The sequence below is a fragment of the Nematostella vectensis genome, chromosome 1 (assembly GCF_932526225.1).
Source record: "Nematostella vectensis chromosome 1, jaNemVect1.1, whole genome shotgun sequence".
NCBI lineage: Eukaryota > Metazoa > Cnidaria > Anthozoa > Actiniaria > Edwardsiidae > Nematostella > Nematostella vectensis.
Genome location: NC_064034.1, coordinates 2,219,345 through 2,242,002, shown reverse-complemented (window position 1 = coordinate 2,242,002; position 22,658 = coordinate 2,219,345). Strand labels below are relative to the sequence as shown.

Sequence of the window (22,658 nt, the reverse complement as noted above, 5' to 3'; positions counted from 1 at the left end):
AAGGTATCTGAAATTTTTTAGAAAATTTGTGCCTTTTTGGCAAATTATGTGATAAAATTGCAATTTAAATTTTGTCTTAGAACCTTGTGTCACTTGAAATTTTGTCTAAGAACCTGAGCTATTATTTGGCTGAATAGTAGTTGCTATAACCTTGGTTTGATGCATATCTTTAAGACCATTTTTACTTTAGACTGATGCCTTAGTATCTTGACCTCTTGTTTATTTTTCATTCCTATTTTTTTTTATTGTTGGTACTTTTCATGGCCGGTTCAGGGGTCAATGTGTTAAATAAATAAAATGAGATAATTTGGGGAAGTTATTAATCCATCTTGTAGCTGTGATTCTGAATTATAAGGTACTCTGGGTACCAGAGGCTCAGAGCTTTGTGGCAACAATGATTTGAGTGAAGCGAAAGAGCCGTTGGTGCAATGGATAGCCAGCCTCACTATTGTGCTAGCGATTAGTTTGATTGGAATGGAGACGATCCTCCAAATATGGAATACTACTACAATAGCAACTTTTATTGACCAATCAATGGCAAAGTACAATCTTGTATGAATACATTAGCACCATAGTGAGGCTGCCTATCTGTTGCACCAGAGGCTCTTTTGCTTCTCTCAAATCGTTGTCGCCGGAAAGCTCGGAGCTTCTGGTACCCAGGGTAATAGTAAGGTACACTTATCTGCTTTTTTTGTGAGAAGAGAAACTAGAAAACCTGAAGAAAAACCCTAGGGAGCCCCCTTTGAAGACTTGTGTATTTTGAGTTATAAGATTTGTGTTGAAATAACTTTGTACTGTGTCTGTAATGAATTGTTGAATGAATGCATATATACCCTGGTATCATATCATTTTTGCAGGTTATTTCACAAGACATAAAGATGATTGCTGAAGCCAGGAAGGACGTGGAAAACCAGGCCAAACAAATGCTGTCACAAGGCATGGAGGGCCAGGTAAGGGAATAGCCTTCATATTTTCAATATTTATTTACTTAAATTCCTTCTCTTGTACAATAAAAAATGATGCCCTCTGTTCTATTTCTGAAGCAAAAAAATACATAGTTCTTGGGTACCTTGGTTAGAAAAATCGAAGAAAGTATAACCAATTCACACAAGTATTTTTAAGTGCCTTGAACAGTATAGTACACTAGGTATACTTTAACAGGCTGTAGCTGAAAATTTTAATTTGGTTCAGAACCAAACGCAAGTAGCAACTGCTCTACAAGTGTTCTACAACCTTGGCTGCCTGTCTACCACAGTAGATGGACTGGTGGAAAGGCTGAGAGATGGGCTCAAGACAAGCTTAAACGAAGCACTAGATGCTTCAACTCTCTCACATTCACAGAATAGTAAGTAGTGCTGTTGTACCAGATACTGAGCTGTTGGATATCTTCTGTGCCCTCCTTTTTCAATGAGTAAAAGCCTGTCCCTAAGTTTTGTCCCTAAATATGGTAGAATGTAAAGTCTCAAACTCTGGCTACTGGATCCTGGATTTGGATGGAGGCATCCGATGAAGCTGATACAATAAAATAGTTCTTCAGGGGCCCGTTGCACAAAGTTGTCTTATTTACCAGAATGGCGTCTTGCATCTTGCAAGTTGAAACACATGCAAACGACGAATTATGAACTATGAACTTACATGCAGCTCTGGCAGGAATCAAACTATATCATCCGTTCTGTCGAGAAATGTGACTCCCAAAGACAGGAAGAAGCTAAACAATATCCCCTTTGATCATTCCATGATTTATGTGCACTTTTGCTCGATAAACTTCTTGTTTCAGGCACTTTTGTAGTTCCTTCAACGGTCACCATTTTGTTTGAATGAAAAAACAGCGGGCACTTTGCATATTTACTATGGAAACGGGAAGCTGTTAGTGGTAAATGATGGCTACTCAGCGGTTAGTTATCCAGCGTTCTATCCACGCTTTGTGTAACGCGATTTGATCTGCTGGGTAACTAATCGCTGGATAGGGATTTTATCCGGCGGTTTGCGCCTATCCTCCGGTGGATAACTTATCCAGGCTTTGTGCAACCAGCCCCTGATGTACAATTAAAGCTTGCATAAGTGATCACAGTGTGTATCAGAGCTGGTGACCCGAGCTTAAGGGAACCTCAGAGGGTGATCTTCTTATGTGGCTGATCTAAGAATTACAAAGTTCATAAGGGGCCAAACAGTTGCCCAGTACAGCAGTTTCCACCATATTTATTTGACTAGTGTATATTATATATTCTGTGATAGGTGGTGGCGGGCCAGGTAGAGCTAGCATGCCGATGCCTGGTAATTCTGCCCTGTGGCGAGCAGCCCTGTGGACAAGGATGGAGAAACTGATGGATGTGATCTTCAGTGCTTGTGCACAGGTGGGAATACAGTACAGTAATTCATTAAATTTACAGCCTGCCCAGGATTCCTATGTAATGGTAGCTGGAAAACTGATACAGTTAATCTCTGTCATTTCTCAATAAGGGATACCTGTGGAGGGGGCATTCTACAGTAAATTGGCTGCCACACATGGTTCCAGACAACATCACAATATATTGTTTGTAGTGTTTATTGATGCAACCGTCTACTGTGTACAATATTTTATTGGATTGCTAATACTCTAAGTTATCAATCACTAAGGAGATGGTCCAAAGCAGGTGCCAATTGCACAAAGCTTGTATAAGTTATCCGCCGCTCAGTCACTACCCACTGAATAAAATCCCTACCCAGCAGATAGTTATCCAGCGGATAAAATAGTGTTGCACAGAGCGTGGATAGAACGCTGGATAACTATCCACTGAATAGCCATCATTACCACTAAATGGCTTCCCGTTTCTATGGTAAATATGCAAAGCGTGCCCTGTTTTTCTTCAAACAAAATGGCGAATGTTGAAAAAGCTACAAAAGGTCTAGAAAACAAACAGTTTATCCAGGCAAAGTACACGTAAATCATGTAATGTTCAAAGGGGAAAGGGTCCAGCTTCTCCTGTCTTGGGGGTAACATTTCTCGACAGAATGGGCAATATAGATTGTTTACAGTCCTGCCTATAAGCTCATTGTAAATTTACTAACTGTAAAATTCGTTGTTTGCATGTGCTGTTTTAACTTTCACTGTGCCTAAAATTAATTTAAATTCTAACAATAAATTTGGAAGCAAGAAGCCGTTTTTTGTGTTTTCTTCACATTTATTTGGTAAATAAGTTTTACCAAATTTTATCCGACCTCTATCATCCGGATAACTTTAACCGCTGGATAACTTTTATTTGGGCTTTGTGCAACCGAATCACGCCACTCGGATAACTTTTATCCGCTGGATAAGGATTTAACCGGTGGATAAGACTTATCCAAGCTTTGTGCAACCGGCCCCAGGACTATAAGATTTAATTACAGTATTCCTGCCCTGTTCGGCTGATTCTTTAACAATGTTTGTGGCCAACAATATTATGCTATATGATTAATAATATTATCATTAGCAGAATTGTGTTATTGAATAAGGCATTCTCTGTTTATTAGGTTTACCATTTGTTGAAGGTCTTGGCAAAGAAAAGAGATCCTGTCACTCATGTATGCTTCATGGAAGAGCTTATCAAGGTACAGTACTTACATGATCTCTCATGGCCATCTTGACTTTTTTGTGTACAAGGTAAAGTACTAACATGATCTCTCATGGCCATCTTGACTTTTTTGTGTACAAGGTACAGTACTAACATGATCTCTAAAGGCCATCTTGACTTTTTTGTGTACAAGGTAAAGTACTAACATGATCTCTAAAGGCAATCTTGACTTTTTTATGTACAAGATACAGTACTAACATGATCTCTCATGGCCATCTTGACTTTTTTGTGTACAAGGTACAGTACTAACATGATCTCTCATGGCCATCTTGACTTTTTTGTGTACAAGGTAAAGTACTAACATGATCTCTAAAGGCAATCTTGACTTTTTTATGTACAAGATACAGTACTAACATGATCTCTCATGGCCATCTTGACTTTTTTGTGTACAAGGTACAGTACTAACATGATCTCTCATGGCCATCTTGACTTTTTTGTGTACAAGGTACAGTACTTACATGATCTCTAAAGGCCATCTTGACTTTTTTGTGTACAAGGTACAGTACTTACATGATCTCTAAAGGCCATCTTGACTTTTTTGTGTACAAGGTACAGTACTAACATGATCTCTCATGGCCATCTTGACTTTTTTGTGTACAAGGTACAGTACTTACATGATCTCTAAAGGCCATCTTGACTTTTTTGTGTACAAGGTACAGTACTTACATGATCTCTCATGGCCATCTTGACTTTTTTGTGTACAAGGTACAGTACTAACATGATCTCTCATGGCCATCTTGACTTTTTTGTGTACAAGGTACAGTACTAACATGATCTCTAAAGGCCATCTTGACTTTTTTGTGTACAAGGTACAGTACTAACATGATCTCTAAAGGCCATCTTGACTTTTTTTGTGTACAAGGTACAGTACTTACATGATCTCTGAAGGCCATCTTGACTTTTTTGTGTACAAGGTACAGTACTAACATGATCTCTAAAGGCCATCTTGACTTTTTTGTGTACAAGGTACAGTACTAACATGATCTCTAAAGGCAATCTTGACTTTTTTGTGTACAAGGTAAAGTACTTACATGATCTCTAAAGGCCATCTTGACTTTTTTGTGTACAAAGTACAGTACTTACATGATCTCTCATGGCCATCTTGACTTTTTTGTGTACAAGGTACAGTACTAACATGATCTCTCATGGCCATCTTGACTTTTTTGTGTACAAGGTACAGTACTAACATGATCTCTAAAGGCCATCTTGACTTTTTTGTGTACAAGGTACAGTACTAACATGATCTCTCATGGCCATCTTGACTTTTTTGTGTACAAGGTACAGTACTAACATGATCTCTAAAGGCCATCTTGACTTTTTTGTGTACAAGGTAAAGTACTAACATGATCTCTAAAGGCCATCTTGACTTTTTTGTGTACAAGGTACAGTACTTACATGATCTCTCAAGGCCATCTTGACTTTTTTGTGTACAAGGTACAGTACTAACATGATCTCTAAAGGCCATCTTGACTTTTTTGTGTACAAGGTACAGTACTAACATGATCTCTCATGGCCATCTTGACTTTTTTGTGTACAAGGTACAGTACTAACATGATCTCTCATGGCCATCTTGACTTTTTTGTGTACAAGGTACAGTACTAACATGATCTCTCATGGCCATCTTGACTTTTTTGTGTACAAGGTGCAGTACTAACATGATCTCTAAAGGCCATCTTGACTTTTTTGTGTACAAGGTAAAGTACTTACATGATCTCTAAAGGCCATCTTGACTTTTTTGTGTACAAGGTACAGTACTAACATGATCTCTCATGGCCATCTTGACTTTTTTGTGTACAAGGTACAGTACTTACATGATCTCTCAAGGCCTTCTTGACTTTTTTGTGTACAAGGTACAGTACTAACATGATCTCTAAAGGCCATCTTGACTTTTTTGTGTACAAGGTACAGTACTTACATGATCTCTAAAGGCCATCTTGACTTTTTTGTGTACAAGGTACAGTACTAACATGATCTCTCATGGCCATCTTGACTTTTTTGTGTACAAGGTACAGTACTTACATGATCTCTAAAGGCCATCTTGACTTTTTTGTGTACAAGGTACAGTACTAACATGATCTCTCATGGCCATCTTGACTTTTTTGTGTACAAGGTACAGTACTTACATGATCTCTCATGGCCATCTTGACTTTTTTGTGTACAAGGTACAGTACTAACATGATCTCTAAAGGCCATCTTGACTTTTTTGTGTACAAGGTACAGTACTAACATGATCTCTAAAGGCCATCTTGACTTTTTTGTGTACAAGGTACAGTACTTACATGATCTCTAAAGGCCATCTTGACTTTTTTGTGTACAAGGTACAGTACTAACATGATCTCTAAAGGCCATCTTGACTTTTTTGTGTACAAGGTACAGTACTAACATGATCTCTCATGGCCATCTTGACTTTTTTGTGTACAAGGTACAGTACTAACATGATCTCTAAAGACCATCTTGACTTTTTTGTGTACAAGGTACAGTACTAACATGATCTCTCATGGCCATCTTGACTTTTTTGTGTACAAGGTACAGTACTAACATGATCTCTAAAGGCCATCTTGACTTTTTTTTGTACAAGGTACAGTACTAACATGATCTCTCATGGCCATCTTGACTTTTTTGTGTACAAGGTACAGTACTTACATGATCTCTCATGGCCATCTTGACTTTTTTGTGTACAAGGTACAGTACTTACATGATCTCTAAAGGCCATCTTGACTTTTTTGTGTACAAGGTACAGTACTAACATGATCTCTAAAGGCCATCTTGACTTTTTTGTGTACAAGGTACAGTACTAACATGATCTCTAAAGGCCATCTTGACTTTTTTGTGTACAAGGTACAGTACTAACATGATCTCTAAAGGCCATCTTGACTTTTTTTGTGTACAAGGTACAGTACTTACATGATCTCTCATGGCCATCTTGACTTTTTTGTGTACAAGGTACAGTACTTACATGATCTCTCATGGCCATCTTGACTTTTTTGTGTACAAGGTACAGTACTTACATGATCTCTCATGGCCATCTTGACTTTTTTGTGTACAAGGTAAAGTACTTACATGATCTCTCATGGCCATCTTGACTTTTTTATGTACAAGGTACAGTACTTACATGATCTCTAAAGGCAATCTTGACTTTTATGTGTAGTAAACCAATGAGAATGCGAGAAATGTCACGAACTTACTAGCCAAAAACAGAGGTAAAGAATTGCTCCAGTGCACAGCATAGCTACCCTGGTTCCAGAGCCTTGAACGTCTCTCTATTTAGTGGCCAGTGAGCTTATAGAGAGACGTTCAAGGCTCTGGAACCAGGGTACAGCACAGAATGTTGGAATCCTTTTTGGCTTACTCTCTTTAAACTTTATATTGGTGGCCATGGTGGAAGCAAACTATAAAATAATGTATTAATTGTACCAAAACCTTGAAAAGGCACTTTTTTATTGTTGTACTATTCATTGGTGAAAACAATAGAATAACAATGCATTTAGTCCAGGACGAGATATCCACCCTTGCCTGTTGGTAGAAATAAAACCCACAGGCATACTTGATAATATCATTTCTTAGGAGGGAAACACTTCTGTCATCACATTTTGGGACTCTGCAACAAGCATTTTGTCAGAGGAGTTTGCAGATGCTGCGCAAAGTAAGTATTGTCAATAACTTCAAGGTTTCTTTTGAATTTCTCTGTACATGCTATAAACTCGATCAGAAGTCGATGTCCTGCTCTAAGGGGAAAATTTCTCTGATATTCGGTTAACTTTGCTTGTTTTAATTAAGGGCTTTCGCTCAAAGAACATTATTTACAAATAACTATCCCACTTTGCCTTTTTTTGCTAAGGCATGGCAATCGACAACTTTTATAAATTGACGTGTGGTGTTTTGTCTTTGTTAAATGTGTTACCAGGGCGAACAAAATTTGACATTACTTGAATTCGGTAAGCATTCATATGATATCCCAAACCCTTGCAAAACTGTTTATTACATAATGCTCTAATGATATTGTTACTTCGTCAGCGTCCACTTTTCTCAAACAAGCATTTGAGGGCGAATACCCCAAACTACTGCGACTATACAACGACCTGTGGGTCAGGCTTCAGCAGTTTCACACCAACACAGCAGTCAACCAACAGGAGCCAGCGTATGGTCTGTTCCGCAAAACAGAGGATTCAGAAACAAGGTATTGTACGAAAGTAAAAGGTACGAAGACCGGCTTTATCACAACTCATAGCCCATGGGGGTTATTGCCCTTAATTTACTTGGTGTCATTATCTAGATTACTAACGGCGCTTGTACTGTCCTGCTACGCAGTTGATATGACTAAAGTAGTCTATCAGCCTTAGCATGTCATTAAAAACGTAGCTTAGGCATAAAAAAAAACCTTTGGGATAAAACAGCCTTAAGTTATCTTCTAGTTATGCAGAGCTTATAGGGATTATGCAAGGTAGTATCAATGGACATCAAGTTTCATTGGTGTTGATGAGCCCCTAAAGAGTGGCATTTTTTCTGCGCAGAGCAGCGTTCACCACTACTCCAAAAATGAAGACTCTTACGGTACTAGCCGTCCCCTTCTTTTGAAGATTTTTTCATTTGGCGAGCAAATACTTTTGCTGACTAGATTATTTTTTCTCTTTTAATATAGTGCGGAGGATATGTTGAAGCAAAGTTTATCGCCATTCCAGACCGCCTATATCTCCCGTTCACTCTCTCGTCTCTTCGACTCCATCAATCTGGTCTTCCCATCTGGTGCTCGCAACCCTCCTCAAAGGGAGGAGCTTACTAGTATTGCTAAAACGATTGGAAGGTGAGCAGCACAAATGAAACTATGTAACAAACAACTGACGCTTTTTGTTAATCTGGTCCTGGCCTTCCTTAAAGCCGGCGAGTATCTCAAAGTAAAAATAAAACTATGTAACAAACAACTGACTCTTTTGATAATCTGGTCCTGGCCTTCCTCAAAGGAAGAAGCTAGCTAGCATCACTAACCAAAGCTACTGGCTTTGTAGTTTGAGAGGGGCCCAAATAGATTGATCTAACCTTACATCAAATGGAGGAGCTAAATGGCAAGGAAGGATATGAACATCTAACTTGAGACTGGACCCCCTATGTGCGAATAAACCAACCTTAAATTTTGCTGTCGGTGATGGTTCCCCTAATTCTATTTCCAGTGAGCTGAGCGTTGCAAGTGTTGATGTAGGTCTCACCATCACTGTAGCGAAGAACGTGTCGAAGACATTGCAGATGTATACCGCCAAGTGCGAGACCCTGGTGAGTCTTGTGCAGTAGAACTGAGCCATTAATTCCGACGCTACAAACGTTCCACCTGGGATGAAGGGTATTGTAGTGATACTAGAACGACGATTGGGTGGGGATTTGTAACAAAGAAGAGAGAACTGTTTTTGGTCAGTCTCTCGACACTGTTTTTACCCACTACTTCTGGTCGGTTCTAACAAAGAGGTGAATGACAATGAAGTAACTATGAAGACTTCTAGGTTTTAACAAAGAGGTGAATGACAATGAAGTAACTATGAAGACTTCTAGCCAGAAGTAAAGGTGCAGATTATACTGTGCGCATGTTTACTAAAAGTATAAAACAGAAACACGAAAGGCGCAATTTTTAACCATATTTATTTCTCAGCACCCGTCTGGTCGCACGTAGCCTGCAGTGCAACATATTCATTTAATAGATTGCAGCCAAAGTCTGCTTTGAGTTTAAAGTCCCGGAGTCTTGAATACTCTCTCCATTCGGCCCGTTCGACCGAATGTTTTTAAAAATATTTCGGTGTCACAAAGCCTTGTTGGGTAGATAACGGTAGCCATTGTTTGGGCTGGACCACCCCTAGGGGTCTTTATATGACTAGGCAATTCTACCTGTACCCATTATCTTTTGCATTTACTTGGCGTATAAGAACACAATTCACGCAAGTTGAGCTCAGTATCTTTCTAGTAATCCTCATAAGGAGCCGAAAACTTTTGTATTTGAAGACTATGTAGCCTAAGTGTTTTCACCTTTTTCAATTCTCTCATGGTTCTTATTACAAATGGCGTTTCCCTTCATCTCTTCATCCGACCTTGTGCCTAGGAAGTCTAAGTGTGCTTTATTTTCCTCGCCGTTTCCATCGCCGCTTGGCTCGTTTATGTTTCTCCTTGCTATCAACGCCTCCCCTGTCTTTATACCCCCCCTGTAGACTTTGCTTTTCCTTACAATCACTATTTCCCTCCCTTCCATTACCCTCCCCTAGTTTCCCCTTTTTCTTACTCTCACCAATTCCGTCCCATCCATTGCCCTCCCGTAGAATCCCTTTTTTTCTTACTCTCACTTTTTTCCTCCCTTCCATTACCCTCCTTGGTTTCAAGAGAGCGCGTAGCAACATCAGTACTGCCACCTGGCTGTGGGTGTCGTGTTGCATTCTGGGACTCATTCCCAGGACTGCTCTCCTCCAGAAGAGTCCTAGAGCAGCTCCTGTCAGCCAATGCAGCGGCCGTGACATCAGTCGATAAATTTTCGTTATCCTTGGATCGATTTATAGTCGTGGCTTTGACACCACCACTTGATCGATTCGAATTTGTTACTTCACAATTTGATCGATGATTAATTTTTGATGCGACATCGGCGCTTTGTTGAGTGGCCAGCGTAACTTCATTGGATGTTTGTTTATCATCTCTGGGTCGATTTATAGACGGGGCTTTGAGATCACCACCTGGTGGATTTATTGTTGGTGTGCCGTCAGTTTGAGGAGTGATCGGTGTGTTTATTGAAGCACTTGGCCTATTAATGTTAGGAATCTCACTGTGGCTCGAGTCATCCCTAGGTCGGCATTGTTTTGACTGTTGCTTCGAAGCATGCCTGTGATTTGAGTCAGCTGTCTCACATCTCGGCCGAGTTTCTTCTTGCGTATTATTGGTGGTGTCATTGAAGTCATCAGTAATACTTTTATATCTCTTGAAGCTTGTTTCATCTGCACTTAAAACGGAGCACTCGGTTGCACTCCGATATCGCCCTGTGCTCGGAAAGCCATTCGGTAATACTTCGCAAACACTTCTTTGTCGTCTCTCGTACCTTGTATGACCATTGTCTATGTCACCCCTAGAATATCGGCGGCACGAAGCTTCGTCCGGTTCACTGTAGGTAGCCGAATGTGAATGCGTTCCACTGGCAGATGATATAGAGAAGCGGTCCTCAATTCGGCTATAGGCATCATTCGGGATACCTGTTGTACGTACGCCGTTTGCTTCTAGTGGTCTGGTGCAGAGGAGCTCTCGGAATTCTAGGAATGGCGTCTTTTTGTAGTTGATTGACAGGGGCGGCTTGTTTGGCGAGTTGCGACTCACTTGGTAACTCCCTGCCACAGATTAAAACATAAATTAGCGACTCACTTGGTAACTCCCTGCCACAGATTAAAACATAAATTAGCGACTCACTTGGTGACTCCCTGCCACAGATTAAAATATAAATTAGTGACTCACTTGGTAACTCCCTGCCACAGATTAAAACATAGATAAAGTGTTGGTGGTGGTGATGGTGAACGTGGTGGTGATGTTGGTGGTGGTGATGATTATGGTGATGGTGATGGTGATGGTGATGATTATGTTGATGGTGGTGGTGGTGGTGGTGGTGGTGGTGGTGGTGGTGGTGGTGGTGATGGTGATGGTGATGGTGATGGTGATGGTGATGGTGGTGGTGGTGGTGGTGGTGGTGGTGGTGGCGATGGTGGTGGTGATGGTGATAGTGATGACGATGGTGGGGAATGGCTGCTTTTAATGATGACCAATGACCAATGATGGCCAACAAAAATGATTATTACACGACAGGCTCAAGGCTTTTGGGTAGCACTTTGGAAAGTAAGCAGCAAAGTGAGATTCGGTAATCCTTACCTTACCTTATCGGACAAGAGTTTATGGCATAAGGAGAAGGATCAAAGTATTAGAGGACAAGAGAAGACTGACCTCACAAGAATGATCAGGTTGAGCAAGTCAAACAGAAACAGGCCGTCCATTCCTGGAATCTAGACAACACAAGTTATCAAGTAAAGAACAAATGAAGTGATTACTCAAAAGGCAGATTTAGAAGGAGTAAGAAACCATAAGCGTGCTTTAATTTGAAAGAGGGTCATCCAGTAAGCAGCAATCACAAGGAGTAAAGATTTGAAATTGGTAATTTTGACAAGATAAATTTTAATGTGACTTGCACAGGTTTTAACCCTAATAATTTTTTTTTGTTAGATGATCAGAAAGACTAGAAAATGCATTGAAAACCGTTTAACCTGGTTTTTACGAAATGCTCCGTAAGAAAGGAATCGTAAAAGATGGTATTGTTGAAAAGAGGTTTTTGATTTTACCAAATTAAGGAAAATCAATTGGAAATATCCTTGTACAGAATAGCATTAGATCGAGGTTCCTTTTTTTTTTTAAATACATATGACTGTATTTTCCGAGTGATAAAAAATGTTGCCGTAAAACCAAAGCTGTCAATCGATCCAGTATCGTAAAATCCAGGCTCAACTGTGGAAAATAAACTAGAAATCGTGGTATACACTCTACTAACCTTGCTTGCAGGAAAAGGCCACTTTGAGCTGTTTGGTAGCACTACTAACAGACGTGAACACACTAGAGACCAGCGATAGCCCCAGGCCGAGGTACAACAGCCGTATAAACCACATGACTCGCTCGTACGTGGAATCTGGTTCCCTGCCCTCGTTCGGCACGAGGTCGCCAAACCCGATCGTGCTTATGGCAACGAAGCAGTAGTACACACTGTCCAGATAAGTCCAGCCATTCTCGTGCTCCGAGCGATAGTACATGAGCCCTCCCAAGGGCAGGATGAGTACGATTAAAGCGATGCTGAGTAGGAAGATCTTGACGTGCTCGTGTCTGACCGAGCTGCGCTTCAGCATGTTTCTCTCCACTTGACGGATTAAGATGTGCATCACGAGGTTGATGTGCTCGCCCACCGACTGAAGTGTAACGAGGTTCAAGGGAATGCCCACCATCGCGAAGAAGATGAGGAAGAGGCGGCCTGACTGGGTCTTGGGCGCTAGGTGGCCATACCCTGTGGGAATGAAATGTGATGAGTTGCACCCCGATAACCCGAACTCCCAGGAGAAACAAGAATGAAATGTGATGGGTTGCACACCGATAACCCGAACTCACAGTAAAGACAAGAATAAAATCTGATGAGTTTCACCCCGATAACCCGAACTCCCAGGAGAGACAAGAATGAAATGTGATGAGTTGCACCCCGATAACCCGAACTCACAGGAGAGACAAGAATGAAATGTGATGGGTTGCACCCCGATAACCCGAACTCACAGTAAAGACAAGAATAAAATCTGATGAGTTTCACCCCTATAACCCGAACTCCCAGGAGAGACAAGAATGAAATGTGATGAGTTGCACCCCGATAACCCGAACTCACAGGAGAGACAAGAATGAAATGTGATGAGTTGCACCCCGATAACCCGAACTCACAGGGGAAACAAGAATAAAATGTGATGAGTTGCACCCCGATAACCCGAACTCACAGGGGAAACAAGAATGAAATGTGATGAGTTGCACCCCGACAATCCGAACTCACAAGAGAGACAAGAATGAAATGCGATGAGTTGCACCCCGATAACCCGAACTCACAGTAAAGACAAGAATAAAATCTGATGAGTTTCACCCCGATAACCCGAACTCCCAGGAGAGACAAGAATTAAATGTGATGAGTTGCACCCCGATAACCAGAACTCCCAGGAGAAACAAGAATGAAATGCGACGAGTTGCACCCCGATAACCCGAACTCCCAGGAGAAACAAGAATGAAATGCGACGAGTTGCACCCCGATAACCCGAACTCCCAGGAGAAACAAGAATGAAATGCGACGAGTTGCACCCCGATAACCAGAACTCACAGGAGAAACAAGAATGAAATGCGACGAGTTGTACCCCGATAACCAGAACTCACAGGGGAAACAAGAATGAAATGTGATGAGTTGCACCCCGATAACCAGAACTCACAGGGGAAACAAGAATGAAATGTGATGGGTTGTACACCGATAAACTGAACTCACAGGAGAGACAAAAATGAAATTAAATCAAAAATTAAATCGTTATCGATTTATGCACTAACCTAAGAGAAAATTAAAATTGATCTAAATTGATACTTATGAACAAAGTGAATGTTAAATGAAGTAAAATGTGCGAATTCGATTACCGGCATAACATGGACAGTGCGAAAAATGAGTTAACACTTTCCAGTCGGGTGAAGTTCTGCGAGAAGATCTTACCTATGGTCGTGGTGACACTGCCGACGAAGTACAGCGACTGGTAGTAGCTCCAGTCGTTATGGCTGTATTTACATTTATGTGTTCTTTCAAATATCTCGCACATCTCTTGGACAAAGGCCCGTATAACTTCCATAGAAGCGTTAAACTGATTGGCCATGGCTGTTTCTACCCGTGTGTCTTCGGTACCGCAAAAGTGCTCCTTGTCAGGTTTGTATTCAATCAAATGGAATACCGCTGCGCCGCTCAATGAGTAAGCCGTTAGGAGGAACAGTCTTACTAATAGAGTGCGCGTCCTTTGTTGTAATTTCATGGTCTTCCTGACGCTAGAGTTACTGCGGGGCCTGGTGTGGAATCTTGACCCCAGTCTTCCGCGCGGCCCTTTTCCTCGTACTGCACCCAGTCGGTCTGCAAATGAGTGATAGAAATGAGTGGTTGTCTGAAGTTGTGTTTTTGAAGGAGGACATTACCAGACTGCTTAAATCTGGTAAATCTATGTACAAAGAGCACACCCAAATACAGTCAAATGAGTGATAGAAATGAGTGGTTGTCTGAAGTTGTGTTTTTGAAGGAGGACATTACCAGACTGCTTAAATCTGGTAAATCTATGTACAAAGAGCACACCCAAATACAGTCAAATGAGTGATAGAAATGAGTGGTTGTCTGAAGTTGTGTTTTTGAAGGAGGACATTACCAGACTGCTTAAATCTGGTAAATCTATGTACAAAGAGCACACCCAAATACAGTCAAATGAGTGATAGAAATGAGTGGTTGTCTGAAGTTGTGTTTTTGAAGGAGGAAATTACCAGACTGCTTAAATCTGGTAAATCTATGTACAAAGGCACACCCAAATACAGTCAAATGAGTGATAGAAATGAGTGGTTGTCTGAAGTTGTGGTTTTAAAGAAGGACATTACCAGACTGCTTAAATCTGGTAAATCTATGTACAAAGAGCACACCCAAATACAGTCGAAAGTGTCGCAGTCCCTGTATACTAAAAGTACAGTTGTTAGAATCTCGTGCCACCCCACCGCACATCTCGATCCTTAACACGTGATTATTTGTTTTATCAGTTACCAAGCGGCAAAGAGGCGGGTCAAGTTCAAGATCACGTGACATCGGGACAGCTTCGAGGCATTGCTACCGTGAATAGTCTTTATCAATTGCATCTCGCCGTCACCAAGGTAACACATGCCCTGAAGACGTTAATGTGGCAACCAGATGCTACTATCTTAACCCTTAACTAACCACGGTTGGCAAGGTCACATTGCAAATACTCTTCCGTCAATTCAAGCGTGATGACGTCACATTTTAAATACTCTTCCGTCAATCAAGCGTGATGAAGTCGCACGCGACTTTAACAACGTAATAAGATAACCCTTTCTGTTCCAGATTTTGTCCGGCATAAAGTCACTACCCGATGTTGCTGTTGTGTCAATTCGATCAGGCCTTCAGGTAGGTAAAGTACTCTGTTTTCAGAGCGGCGCTTAACTAGCAAATTTAAATGATGTTGATTTTTCCTTGTTTCCCTAAATCCTATTTAGACTATTTTTCTCGTAATTGCCCAGTACAATATATCAGCGCGTAACACTGGCTCGAGTCGATTTTAATCAATAGCTTTTATGGATGGGCACCTATTAACGGATATTACTAGGGCAACAAGCCGTGAAGTTGATGATGAGTTACCCGTTAGAGAAAAGGAGATAAATGTCCCTGTTACTACCTATAACTACGATGATTGAAAACTATTTCTGAGCTGACCAATAAAAACTCTTTAAGAATTTTGAATGACAGTTGCTAGAAGGAGATTTATTGTTTGAAATGTTTGTTGTTGTAAATAGTCGTAAAAAGTTCGCAGGGTAAGGAACGAGATTGGGATTACGATCAACAGGTTATTTTTCAGCTTTCCTATTGCGTTACAACCAACGCTTTTAATACACGTTGAATTCTTTTTTTATATATTCCTTATCTTTTCTTTCGGCATGCTCCCCCCTTTGTTTAGATTAATATATGTTAATTACGTAGTTTTTTAGAAGGTAGTTCCAGTACCTAAATTCTCTCCGTGTCCAAGAGAACGGTTGTACCGTGAAAGAGCGCAAATACTAGAACTAAGAGGGTCATTGTTATAACCAGAACGAAACTTGCCCTGCGTGTTCAAGTGCGCTAAAAAGAAAGCGTTGAGATATCAGCTACTTGTTTGACAAAACATATGTGTTGTGTTCAGTGTTAAACCTGTAAACACAGCTATGTATCTTTATTTTAGTACATTACTTTTAAACCTGGCGTTTGTGCACAGACGGATAACAACCTCCTTATCAAAAACGTGTTATTGTAAAGATGTGCTACAGGTTTGTTCAGTTCGCGTACGAAGTCGGGGATGATCAGTAACCTTAATGTCACGGATCTACTCGCCCTGAATCATGCCTGTTTGGCAGTCAAACAACAACAAATCGTGTTCAAATCGTTGTATATATTATAGATTGGCTCTTACTTGGATCTCCCCCTTGCTCTGCCTTAGCAGGAGTTACCCAGCGTTTAGGCGTTGGCAGTTTACCTTTTGTCACACCGGCATCATAGTCTCGGTCTTTTTGCTCTCACTAGTCCCCCTCACTCGTACTTCTCGGCATAACTCGGTGACTTTTGAAATTCGTATTTGACTTGGCTTCCTTGCACTGACCGTGGTCGAGTGGCTCAGCGCACACAGCAGATATCGGGGATCACCAAGGTTACCGCAATGACGGTTCAACAATGAACTAACAGCCACCGCTCGATCGCAAACTACGACAGCTCCGAGCAAACTGTCCAAGATTGGCGTCTGTTTCTAATGTGAACTACACGTTTAAGACGTGTATCACATAGATGTTTGAGTCCATTCACTCAGTCCGTGATAAGTACACTGGTGCCTATTTGTCATAACATACCCGTGATTAATTGGTACGTCAGAATATGTAAAAGAATCATGTCGTGTTCGTTATTTGTTTATAACAGCCTACTTGGTACAAACGTAACTTTCCCTAAAAGGTCAGTCGTCGCCAAAAGAAGAGTGTCATTGCCCACATCGGCTCGTCGTAAAATATGAAATAGAGAGCTTGAGTGCCGGAAAGATAGGAGCCGAATTACTTTGCTAAACGCCGCCGGCTTTGTAGATTTGTTAGTCTTAAAAATCCCGTAATTGTATTTGATCATGTTTACATGCGTTTTTTTCCTGATCGTACTTTCGCTAGATCCACGTAAACGCTGATTATTGGGCATCGTACGTGGTTCCCGCTCTCGCCGTAACCACTCTTCCGGTCCGCTTTTCTCTATATTATTGTACTTTCAAAAAAGAAAATTTTCTTTTTTTCAAAATTAGAATCCCAAATTGGGAAAAAACAAAAATTCACCTCCTTACACAAGTATAAATAACGGAGAGAATTTCTTTGTGAAATAAACGACGTATCAAAGGCGCCTTAATCGCAATTTTTACCTGTCATAGTTGTCTTGTCTTGTTGTTGTTGCAGCTTTAGGGTCGTTTGAAACGCCATATAACATAGGATGGGGACCGTAGTTTAAACGTCGCCGCTTTATTTATTTATTTATTTATTTATTTATTTATTTATTTATTTATTTATTTATTTATTTATTTATTTATTTATTTATTTATTTATTTATTTATTTATTTATTTATTTATTTATTTATTTTTGCTTTTTCATCGAATTCCTTATTCCTAAATCATTGGCTCTCTCCTTGCCTTGCTCCACCTTTCTTATTAAGTTATTTACCGAAAGAGGCTATGCAACGGCGTACAATAACTTCAGGGTTTAAAGACTGACTAACGTACTCATTTGCTCGAAGCATTCGTTGGTTTAAGCTTCTTTGGACGACAACAGGTCGGACCACAGGTAGCCCAGGCAATGGTTTTGAAACTTGTTCGTAGCTTGGAATCGGCTGTTCTTCTTAGAGGTAAAACGAGTGGATTGAAGTAGCGATTTCTTGTGAAATATTGCTAATAAAATTGCCTTAAAACTTAGAACATGCCTTGTTGTTGTCATATTTATGTATAATACGCGATATTGGGGGTTTTCTTATTAACGGAATTTATGGCTTCTCTCCCCCTACTAAGAAAAGAGACAAGGTTGGAGGCGCCATTTTCGGTAGCCCTCAAATACCGTCGAAATTCGCGAGGAAAATACAACAAACGAAATATTTTTATCTCGCAGACCTATGCCAGGGTACACTTACATTCAATATGTGGCAAAACATCCGAGTTAAATCCTTTTACCTGGCCGCTAGCCATTTGACTCCTTGACCGACACCGTTGGACAATTAGTTACGCTCGGCTGAACAGGGAGCGAAGCAAACTGTTATTAGCGCGAGGCTGTCACCGGCGCATTCGATACGGATTTCATAATTTTTCGTGGTCTAAAATTCAGAACTATCAGTTTTCGAAGCAAGGTAAGTAATCTGTTATCTCTTATTTTTGTTTAATTTATATAACAGATTACTATGCGCCGATCACAGCCTCGCAGACTTTCCACCTCGCAGCTAGACCTCGCAGTCTTTGTCGATATGGCATATCGTTAAGAACCCTACACAGAGTGTTTTATCGCCCATTTGGCCTGAAGGGAGATGGGAAAACAGTTCCTTATCCCTCTTGAGCCATGTATCACTCTGTGAATCCTTCAGCGGATAATCAGCGTTAAACTCGGCTGACCAAATGGTCAGCCGATTCTCAAGGGAGGGAAACAACACATTGCTTTACCCTTTGCAAGAAGAATACACGCGATGTCACGTTTTTGACGATTATTAAGCAGTAAAAGAATAGTCAAACTACGTGTTTTATCGATTAACAGGCGAATCTTTCAAAATGAAAAACACTTTTTGCGTGAAGGAGAAAATGAACAATATCTTTTCCCTCTTATTCCCTGGCAAAACAAGCCTCCTGCAGAGAAAACAACTAAAATATGCCCAAAAAAGGTTTATCCATCCGTAAAACGCTGATATTTATATGATAATAATATGAAATGTTTCGTGCTCTTTGCCTGAAAATTTAACGATAGCGGCTTTGTTTAGATTAAATGGCAATTAATCAAGCTTGTTGCTTGTTTCAGGTGTATTCACTCCTTTCTGTTTCTTATAGAACTCTTATAGAACTTATCTCCTCGTGATATTTGCACGATGTACAATATCAATTTCTCGTGAAGTCAGTGAATTCTGCATAGTGAGTCGCCACATATCTTACTCTGGCTGTCAGGGTTGAATGTTTTGATCTATTTGATCAGAACAGAGCTTTATTCTAGAGGATTGACTCATCATTAGGACTTTGACGCTGATCAAGACCTCCTACCCGTCATCATTAGGGTGCCTGGCCATTCACGTAAAAGATGAATAATTCGGTATTTTTTAAGAATCCTCCTACGCTATGTTAACATTTTAGAACTCCTTTAGTACGGAAACGTCGGGTTTTTTTTATTTTTCACTGATTTTGATTTTTTGCCCTATGTTTACCGTAAATATCATAAGGGACAAATAAAGAGCTTGGGCTACCTGTGGTCATTCTCGCTAGTCCACGTCAAGTACAGAGCTCCGTAAATAAAGAAAAAGCAGAGCCGTAGATTGACTTTGATAATTTCGAAGTTGAAAATAATGTTCTGTATACACAAGACAATGACGGTGAGCTTCTTGGGAGCAGTTTTCAACAACGACAAAAATTGTGATTGAAAATTTAATTCGAAAACAGCGTGCGCTCGTTTGAAACGACACTATTCTTCAGCGCGCGCGTGAAAATAACAAAACCTGAAAACGTTTTTGCTTTAAAATCGCTCTATTCTCTATTTCTTATCTGTCCAGTCACCAGAGAAGATTTAAAATATAGCACCATTGATGTTTCAAACATTATTTCGAACTTGATAATATCTCTTTTGCTTCTTTTTATGGAGCTCTGCCCTCGACAAAGTCTAGTGGGAATGACGACTTGGACCAGGCGCGCGCCTATTATACCGCAGGTCCTTCTTTAAAAAGAAAAACTGGAGCTTTTAAAAAAAACTCACCCGTGCAAATTATTTCCGTATTGACTCGAAACAGTATGATTACCTATACTAATGTGATCTTATAATTTGCTATAAAATGTAAAGTATTTCCAAAGGTGCATATGCGAGCCTGCAGTTGGAGCAAGCGGTTGCCACGACTACGAGTTGTACCGTACGCCATTTATCCAACTTATTAATTATTACTCAATCTGACAAGAAGTTAAACTAGTTACATGTTTCTTAATAAGTCAAAAACATTTTCAAGGGATAAAATATTTACTTTGATACAAAACATTTCTCTGTTTTTTTCTTATTGAAGATTTTTTAATGATGTGATTAATATTAGTTGTACAATACCTTACAAGAAGTACGTACAGCCAAAGCCTGCAAAACGTTAGGTATATATTTTCTTTCCATCTAGAGGAAATATATAACTAAACGACAACTTCAAGCTAGAATATTTAAGTCAACTTTGTGTTGACTTAAATGTGTTGTACCTTGCATCAAATATTGGATGTGGTCTTTGGTATTACCGTTATGATCCATGTGTGGATGAGCGAGTGTTAATTTAGGCTCTACCACCGTTTAGTGAAACCCTAGGGCCTGAGAGTAGAAGGCACCACGCTTACTTTGCACTTTGTCGGGAGCGAAACCTAGCACAGTCCTTGTCAGTGATTCGATTAGCGGTTTTAATTTGGGAAACGTAACGCCATAAAAGGCAGCACTGCCTAAGGTCTTGATGTGTGGCCGTGAAGCCAATCAGAAACTTCCTTTGCATTATTTGATGGCAAATACGAGAAAATGAACACTTTCCCTCACCAATTACACAAACTTGCCACCAATTGTCTCTATTGTTTTACCCTTTTTTTAAGTTTCAAATAAACACTCCCTCACCAATTACACAAACTTGCCACCAATTGTCTCTACTCTTTTCCCTTTTGTCAAGTTTTCCCCACTTCGGTCATTAATCTTTGCCCGAGCAGACACGTTTCCGAGTGAGGAGACATTACATCGTTTAGATCTCGAATTTGAATATCTCTCGACTTTTCAGCTAAGCCTAAATGCGCTCTCACGAGATTGTTTTATTGCGATTTTTAAGAATAAGTCCCGGGGGGTCGTTAGGATCTGACCGAAAAGAGCAGCACACGACTTTGAATTCTTGGTGAAATGATCACCAAAATATGGTAGTGTGGCACTTCCCGGGCGTCGAGAGAGTTGTTGGTTTTTACGTTGTCGGCTTTTAACGTTGTCGGCTTCTAAAGTTGTCGGTTATCAAGAATTGTCGGTTTTAATATCTAGAAAATCCCCCTTTTCAAGCATCCCGTGTGCATTATTACACACAAACCATTGTGCCACATTACAATAGCCGCATTTGGATCCTAACTTGTCTGTTAGATAATTCTTCGATTTTAAAAGAGTCCATGAGCACACAAAAACGGCGCTAAAAGGGGATAAAACCGAGATTTTGCGACTATCGATTGCCGTGATACAGTTTTTATGCGTTTTTAACAACTTCGTTAAGAACATGGTAAACACGCCACTTCGCCAACCCCCCGCTCACCCGTCTCTAAAGCTTTCGATATAAAATTTTCGCGTCTTTATGGCCCGTACCTAAAGCATCTTGTGTCGACGCGGCCGCCGAAGAGTCGGGATGTGGACCCAGGAACATGTTGTTTACGTGAAGAACAACTCCATATTCAAATCCGCGTTTCCTTTTGGGTTCTCCTGACGTCGGCACCTGTTACCTGAGACAGCACCGTAGTACTCCTCTCTTGAATTCCCCTGTTCACCTTTTTGCCGCTCGCGCGACTTCTCCCCGGCCTCTTTTTTGACAGCTAAATTTTTATCAAAAATTACAGTGTTGAGATGTGGGAATCCAATGTCGCCGTGTATTTTAGCCCCTTTTCTTCTCCCCCGCTGATTACAGACGTCTTTTTCTCTCCGCTAAAACGGGCAGCCGAGTTTTCGTGCCACACAGAAGATAGCCAGCGTATTGAACCCCTGCTTTGACTTGCAAATTCGCGCTCAATCAAAATAAACTTCGTCGTTATTCTTAATATGTTCATGGCAACTTCGCTCGTCGGTGGGGAGGAGGAGTTTGCGGCTCCCCCCGAGACCGCGCTAAATTGACTCAAACCCAAAGCGTGGAATCGCACCCAACAAGCCTTTTTCAATAACAAGCCTTGCTAACAATGTGGACTTTTACCCTTCAAGTTGCGCTGACCCAAATTTCAAATCCGGCTTCTTCCTCTGGCCAGTGCCTGAAAGCAGGCTTGTGGGTCACTCTGTGTTTAGTTTTGGCAGAGATTTTAGCAAAGACAAGTAATTGGACAAGCCATGCATGTTTTGATGTCTTTAATCGCCATGTTTTAACGTCATTTCTCGGCAGCTTTCACATCCGGAATCGACTAGTTCATGCAAATGAAGACGTTAAAGTCTCTTTCAAGCTGGCTATTAAAATAGACTTCTTTAAACAAAAGAAGTACACGCTCACCAAAACAGGAATTATTGTTCCCGAGGCTTGGCAGCCGATTACTGTTGGCAGTAGTTTATCGGCGAAGATTACACAAATTTTCAATAATTCAAGAACAAGAATTCAATTCACACTCTAACACAATCTTGTACAGTATATTTTTTGTTTTGATATGCAAAAACATCCGAAAGCTTTACTGGTTGGATATTAGCATGTTGTTATTTTTTTCAACGTTTTCATGCTCCTTGAATAAATATTAAAGATCTTTCCATATTTATCTATCGCACTTCAAAACAATAAAACAATCCAGTTTTTTATCATAAAG

At 40.5% G+C, this 22,658-nt stretch overlaps 2 protein-coding genes across 6 annotated transcripts in view; one reads left to right on the top strand and one right to left on the bottom strand.

Moving 5' to 3' along the window:
* Positions 1 to 22,658, top strand: part of LOC5515185 (conserved oligomeric Golgi complex subunit 5) — a 44,224-nt gene that overhangs the window by 11,505 nt on the left and 10,061 nt on the right. For all 3 annotated transcript variants that reach the window (XM_048731989.1, XM_048731994.1, XM_048732000.1), the window contains exons 8-17: positions 858 to 950; positions 1,192 to 1,345; positions 2,236 to 2,354; positions 3,490 to 3,567; positions 7,155 to 7,233; positions 7,605 to 7,767; positions 8,230 to 8,391; positions 8,756 to 8,855; positions 14,925 to 15,035; positions 15,244 to 15,306. In XM_048731989.1, coding sequence (XP_048587946.1) covers positions 858 to 950; positions 1,192 to 1,345; positions 2,236 to 2,354; positions 3,490 to 3,567; positions 7,155 to 7,233; positions 7,605 to 7,767; positions 8,230 to 8,391; positions 8,756 to 8,855; positions 14,925 to 15,035; positions 15,244 to 15,306 — 1,122 coding nt within the window. The remainder of the gene's footprint in view (positions 1 to 857; positions 951 to 1,191; positions 1,346 to 2,235; positions 2,355 to 3,489; positions 3,568 to 7,154; positions 7,234 to 7,604; positions 7,768 to 8,229; positions 8,392 to 8,755; positions 8,856 to 14,924; positions 15,036 to 15,243; positions 15,307 to 22,658) is intronic.
* On the bottom strand, positions 9,199 to 22,546 carry LOC116619749 (potassium channel subfamily K member 4). 3 transcript variants are annotated; one of them, XM_048732019.1, is made up of 4 exons: positions 16,343 to 22,546; positions 13,855 to 14,259; positions 12,133 to 12,636; positions 9,199 to 10,930 (listed from the first exon to the last, which is right to left on the bottom strand). In XM_048732019.1, exons 2-4 carry the CDS (start codon positions 14,162 to 14,164, stop codon positions 9,849 to 9,851), a joined length of 1,896 nt encoding a protein of 631 aa, XP_048587976.1. In that variant the 5' UTR covers positions 14,165 to 14,259; positions 16,343 to 22,546; the 3' UTR covers positions 9,199 to 9,848. The 3 variants fall into 3 exon arrangements, with proteins under 3 accessions (XP_048587976.1, XP_048587971.1, XP_048587963.1); XM_048732014.1 differs by having other exon boundaries at positions 16,406 to 22,546; XM_048732006.1 differs by having other exon boundaries at positions 21,472 to 22,546.

Excerpts from the sequence above, each read along its gene's own strand:
- LOC116619749 (XM_048732006.1), bottom strand. The coding sequence starts at position 21,529 with ATGTTCCTGGGTCCACATCCCGACTCTTCGGCGGCCGCGTCGACACAA. Across the intron at positions 12,637-13,854 it reads CAGTGTCACCACGACCATAG|GGTATGGCCACCTAGCGCCC; the intron begins GTAAGATCTTCT and ends TCATTCCCACAG. Across the intron at positions 10,931-12,132 it reads GGCCTTTTCCTGCAAGCAAG|GGAGTTACCAAGTGAGTCGC; the intron begins GTTAGTAGAGTG and ends AATCTGTGGCAG.